The sequence below is a fragment of the Epinephelus lanceolatus genome, chromosome 8 (genome assembly GCF_041903045.1).
Source record: "Epinephelus lanceolatus isolate andai-2023 chromosome 8, ASM4190304v1, whole genome shotgun sequence".
In the NCBI taxonomy this organism is placed as follows: domain Eukaryota; kingdom Metazoa; phylum Chordata; class Actinopteri; order Perciformes; family Serranidae; genus Epinephelus; species Epinephelus lanceolatus.
This window is the reverse complement of record NC_135741.1, coordinates 43,296,507-43,302,448: the sequence shown is the minus strand read 5'-3', so window position 1 is coordinate 43,302,448 and position 5,942 is coordinate 43,296,507. Positions and strand designations below refer to the sequence as shown.

Sequence of the window (5,942 nt, the reverse complement as noted above, 5' to 3'; positions counted from 1 at the left end):
CAAATAACTGAGGAGGGGTCGCACCGCACACACACACACACCAAAAGAAAAGGGGGAACCCCACCACCAGGACACCAGGACTGCCACCATAAGCTTCCAGCACCTGAAAAAAAACAAGAAAAAGAAAATATTAAAGAAGGGGATAACTCCAAAACAAGCAAGCAAAGCAAACAAAACAACCCAATAAGCAAAATAACCAAATAAATAAATGAGACTTAAAGATAGGCAGCAACCAAGGTTACAAATTAACCAACTTAACAAAATAGTCACTGTAGCTGCCAAAAATAACTCAATTTAATGGTTAACAAAATAAGCTAACAAAAGTGAATAAACAAAGGAAAAACAAATGATTTACTAGGAATAACATTTATACACAAAATAAATCAAATGATGAAAGTCCAGCTACCAGAATTTACAAAACTCAGGCACCTTGACCAAACAAATCACAAAGTAATCCTAATGTAAGAGAGAAAAAAAAGGAGCTACAGTCAATCAAAGGTAATTAATTACTAATCTGAAAAGAAAATAAGATCTGATTAAACAAAACCAAAACAACAAAAATTAATCCAACATAAGAAAATCAAAACCAACACATGCTGCATCAGGGCTGAGGCAAAAAAAAGAGGAGCTAATAGGGGGAAGAAGTTCTGTCGGTGGGCACAGAACATCCCATCCAGCCCAGCCATACGCATACAGCAAGCATGTGCAGAGCCCAGCAGATTAAAGCCAGCACAGGAGTGATGCGAGCAGCGCACTAAGCAAAACATGCAGCAAAGCAGCAACGGGTCTTCAGACAGCGTCACACCGCATATCAATTAACATCTACAATGAAAATATAAAATAGACTAGATTAATATTAAAAGGATTAATGCTGAGGCGGAGAGGCTGGGCAACATGAGCCCTACATACCGATCAGGCAGCGTCGATGACGCACACACACTGGAGAGGGTCGGAGCACTTCAGGTCTCCCAGCGGCAGTGGCAAACACGGCTGACCAATAGCGCATTGAATGGCAGATTACCAGCGAGCCAGCCCCACAGGCGCAGCGTCCGCCCGTCGGACGTCTGCACACAGACAAACCATAACTGTGACAACCGCAAAATCCAATGCAAACAACAAAACCAGGCAGCTACCGCTACATTACCTGCACAGGCGATGGCGAAGAAGAGGAAGTGGGTGGGCCTCAGAGCCAAAGAGCAAGAGGAAGGTGAGATGGACACTGCCTCCCTAAATAAGGTGGCCTCAGGTGCGGATTGGCTAATAAGGTAGGGAAGAGCAACGTAGCACACTCACCCATGGGAGAGCACTTCATCCTGCTACAATCTACCCCCCCCCAAATGCATCGTCGCCCCGACGATGTAACACTCCATCCCAAGGCAACCAACACTAGTTCCACGGTCGGAAGAGAGCGGACACTGCATTTGACATTGGGCCAGAAGAATTTGCAGCACCGCGTACCAAGTCCCCAACGGGTCTTGGCAGATGGTTAATGTTTGAATGCTGCCCTGCAGTCGAACGTACGGAACGGCGGACTGCTGCCTCACCAGCGCCCGGGTACGTGACTGGTGGAACGTCAATGTGAGTGGATGGTGCACCTGCCACAGGATCCACACAAGGACCTGGTACAGTTGGGACTGGGTCTATTTGTGGGAGTAGCAACCGAGGAGTGGTTTGGGTCACTGCAGCTATTTGAACGGGTGCTGCAGGAGGGATCTCCTGCCTCAAAACAAACAAATCACCGTCATGTGGAAGTTCGTCCTCTGACGGTTGCTCGTCAGCAAGCGGTGCAGAAGAGGCGGCAGCACCATCTGGAGCACCAGCTCCAACCACTGCCTTCAGGAGTGTACGGTGAACATGTTTGATTCGAGAGTGATCATTAGCGGGGGCGATGGTGTACACAGAGCCTCTGTCCTTCGGTGCCTTGAGGACTATATGCACTACGGGTCCCCACAGATCCTGAATCTTATGACGCCCTTTTGCACCGAAGTCCTGCAACAGCACCAGCTGGCCCTCCTGCAATGGAGCATCTCGGACATGCTGGTCATGGTTGTTCTTTCTACGCTCTGCTGCAACCCGGAGCCTCTCTCGGGTGCCCTCAAAGGCAATCTGCAAGCGAGTCTGGTGCTCCTGGATCCACTCATTAACATCACCACCAACTGGATCTTGGACTTGACCCAACAAGAAATCAACTGGGAGCCTGGGCTCTTGCCCGAACAGTAAAAAGAACGGCGACTCACCAGTTGACTGATGGGGAGTGGTGTTGTATGAAAACAGGAGCTGAGGCAGACAGGCGTGCCAGTCCCGCTTTCGGGAGACAGGCAGGGTACGCAACAAGTTGTGGAGGGTTCGATTGAACCTTTCACACTGTCCGTTACCAGCTGGATGGTATGGAGTGGTGTGGGATTTTTCAATGCCGTAAAGGCTACAAAGCTGTTGAATCAGACAGCTTTCAAAGTTGCGGCCCTGGTCACTATGAATACGGGCGGGGACACCAAACTTACAAAACCATTCCGTGACCAAAACCTGAGCCACAGTGGCGGCTCGCTGGTCACGAGTGGGGACTGCCAGTGTATACTTACTGAAAACGTCAGTCATTACAAGGACATTCTCAATCCCAGTATGGGTGGGTTCCAACACTGTGAAGTCCATGGCCAGGATTTTGTTTGGCCGGGATGCTAGCAAGTGACCCATGAAGCCACGAGGGGCTGGCTGTGTGTTCTTGGCAATCTGGCACCTCTCACATGACTGGCACCACTGTGCCACATCAGAGGACATGTTCGGCCAATAACACCGCTGCCGTAGTAACTCCAAGGTCCTCTCAACACCTTGGTGGCCATGCCTCTGGTGAACTTCAGTCAGGACCTCTTCCTTCAAGACCGCAGGCAACAGCAGCTGGAAAACTGCTTCAGCGCCATCTGGACGAAACACCTGCCGATACACAATTCCACTCCTCTCCACAAAGCGATCCCACTGACGGAGGAGGACCAAAGCAGGCTGAGAAAGCTGTCCGCACTCTGCTTGGTTTGGACGCCGCTTCTGTTTCCAGAATACCAAGACTTCCTGAATGACAGGGTCAGCCTGCTGGAGTGTACAAAGGTCAGAAGGGGCATAATGGGGCAGTGCTACAACAGCAGCTTGGGTTGCTTTGGACCTCTGAAACTGCAGGGCTTGTTGCAAAGGTTCAGGGAGTGATGTGCCGGGGAGCATGGCTTCCATGTCTCTTGCACCGGGAGAACGCTGACGGGACAAAGCATCAGCATTCTTGTTAACCTTTCCTGAGCGATATCTGATCTCAAAGTCAAATGCTGCGAGCTGGGCTGCCCAACGTTGTTCCATGGCACCAAGCTTAGCGGAGGACAGGTGGCTAAGCGGATTGTTGTCCGTATAGACAACGCACTTATGGCCAAGCAGATACTCCCTGAATTTTTCTGTCATGGCCCAGCTGAGTGCCAAAAACTCCAATTTCATGGAGCTATAGTTTAGCATGTTGCGCTCAGTGGGCCGCAGGCCTCTGCTTGCATAGACAATGGGCCTCACCTTGCCACCCTGTTCCTGCGAGAGCACGGCTCCCAGGCCACCCTGACTTGCGTCAACCTCCAAAATAAAGGGGAGGGAGAAGTCGGCATATGCCAGCACAGGTGCAGTAGTGAGTTTGGTCTTTAGTGCCTCGAAGCTTCGGTGACACTCATCAGACCACTTCTCAGCAACTGCATGATCTGACCTCTTCTTGGGTTTGGTGCCCCTCAACTCAGCCACCAGTCTGTGTAGAGGGGCTGCCAACTTGGCAAAGCCTTCCACGAACCGGCGACAGTAACTGGCAAAGCCGAGAAATGACCGCAGTTCAGAGATGGTAGTTGGAGGCTGCCAGTTTGCCACCACCTCGACTTTACTGGGATCTGTGGAGACACCCTGGTCTGAAATCACATGGCCTAAGTAACGCACCTCCAGCTGGAAAAAGGAACACTTGATGAGTTTAGCTTTAAGTCCCTCTTGCTGTAGCCGCCCGAGCACCACCTCCAATCTTTCCAGATGTTGATCGACTGTAGAGGAAAAGACTACAATGTCATCCAGATAGAGCAGCAAAGACTGGCATTGCTGGTCACCAAAAATCCGTTGCATCAATCTCTGGAAGGTGCTCGGGGCATTGCAGAGGCCAAAAGGCATGCGGTTCCACTCAAAAAGGCCAAAAGGAGTGCAAAAGGCTGTTTTGGGTCCGTCTACCTCTGCTACTGGGACCTGGTTGTACCCGCTGGCCAGGTCCATGGTGGAGAACCAGCGGGCACCTGTCAGAGCATCAAGCGACTCCTCGATGCGGGGAAGAGGAAATGCATCTTTCCTGGTTTTCTGGTTCAACTGCCTGTAGTCGACGCATAGGCGAAGACTGCCATCCTTCTTTTTAACAAGAACGATGGGGGATGCATAGGGGCTGCAGCTCTCTCTGATCACCTGTGACTCAAGCAATTTGTTAATATGCTCTTTCACAACCTCATAATCAGACGGGGGGATGCGCCTGTAGCGCTGTCGAACAGGAGCATTGTCCAAGAGAGGAATGTCATGGGCAATCAAGTTGGTGCAGCTGAGATCCCCGTCGTGTAGAGCGAAGACGGGAGCATACTTTGTGAGGAGGGACCTTACCTTAACCTGCTCTTCAGCAGGCAAGGATGACAAATCCATGGCTGCAATCTGCTCTGGAACCGAAGCAGACACAGACTGAGATGCCACTGTGGTCACAGTAGAAGGCACTTCAGTGACTCCTGTGGGAAGGCTCACAACATTTACTTCATTCAAACCGCCAACAACTGTGCAGGGGTAGAGCAACACCTCGGTGGAACCTACATTCACGATGGGAATGTAGGCAGTGCCCCTTTTTACCTGAACCAAAGCGGGAGAGGCGAGCAGTCCAGCAGGAAGGCCAGAGTCCAAGGGCTCAAACAACACAGTGGTGCCAGAGTAGAGCTCTGAGCAGGTGGCTACAACAACCTTCATCGTGCCACCAGGGATCCGCCAAGCCTTCCTGCCATGCACTTGGACCCTGCCGGAGACATGCTGAGGGGCATTCACGCTGGCCTGATGGCACTTTTGCAGTGCCTGCACAACTGCTTCTGGGGCCCCAAATACTGAGGGCAACTCAAACAAGGCCAGACCGTGCTGCCCAAAAAGCTCACGGTAGCATCTCCGGATGACATTCATCCCTAAGACACCAGGGACCTGAGCTGACACACCACCAGGAGGGTCCTTGACCACCAATACCCCACATTGTGGCATTAGCTTACCACAAAGCTCAATTTCTAGCTCCAAGTAGCCAGTGTAAGGAATGGCCAGCCCATTGGCGGCCCTGAGCTGGAGCCAGTGGCAAGACTGAAGCTTCTCTTGTCCCCAAGGCTCGAAATGCTGGTGGAAGAAGCTTTCTGTTATAGTGGACACCATGGAACCTATATCCACCAAGCAAAGGACATTGATTCCACCCACGCTTACATTTAGATGGGGACAAGAGGACATGAGCTTAGCAACTTCATCTGAATCACTAAAAACAACTTCCGAGCCAGTGGCTGCACCCCCCGAACTGTGGCTCTGCAACTCGGCGGGTGCTAGTTTTCCGGATGCCCAGTGGCATGGGGCTGCCGACTAAACTGTTGGGCTGGTAAAGAGGGCTGAGCGCGCGGAGTAACACAAACCCCATCACACTCTCTGGCGAAGTGACCAGGCTGCTGACATCTTCTGCAGACGATTGGGCCACGATGAGAGGAGCGACTGCGCTGATGAGAGCTCTGCAAGCGGGAAATGCTTTGGGTGAGCTGGTTAAGCTGCTCTTGCTGAAGTTTGAGCATCTCCCTCATCTCACTTAGCTCAGACACATGGGCTGAGTTTGCCACCACCTGAAGACCACTGTTGACTCCATACTGGAGGCCAAGAACTGAGGGGACAGAGTTACTTCGGCCCCT

At 51.5% G+C, this 5,942-nt stretch overlaps 1 protein-coding gene across 1 annotated transcript; it reads right to left on the bottom strand.

Annotated features, from left to right (window-relative positions):
* Positions 1-1,386: 1,386 nt before the first annotated feature.
* On the bottom strand, positions 1,387-5,427 carry LOC144464199 (retrovirus-related Pol polyprotein from transposon opus). Its single transcript, XM_078170424.1, has one exon. It carries the CDS (start codon positions 5,425-5,427, stop codon positions 1,387-1,389), a length of 4,041 nt encoding a protein of 1,346 aa, XP_078026550.1.
* Positions 5,428-5,942: the final 515 nt, after the last annotated feature.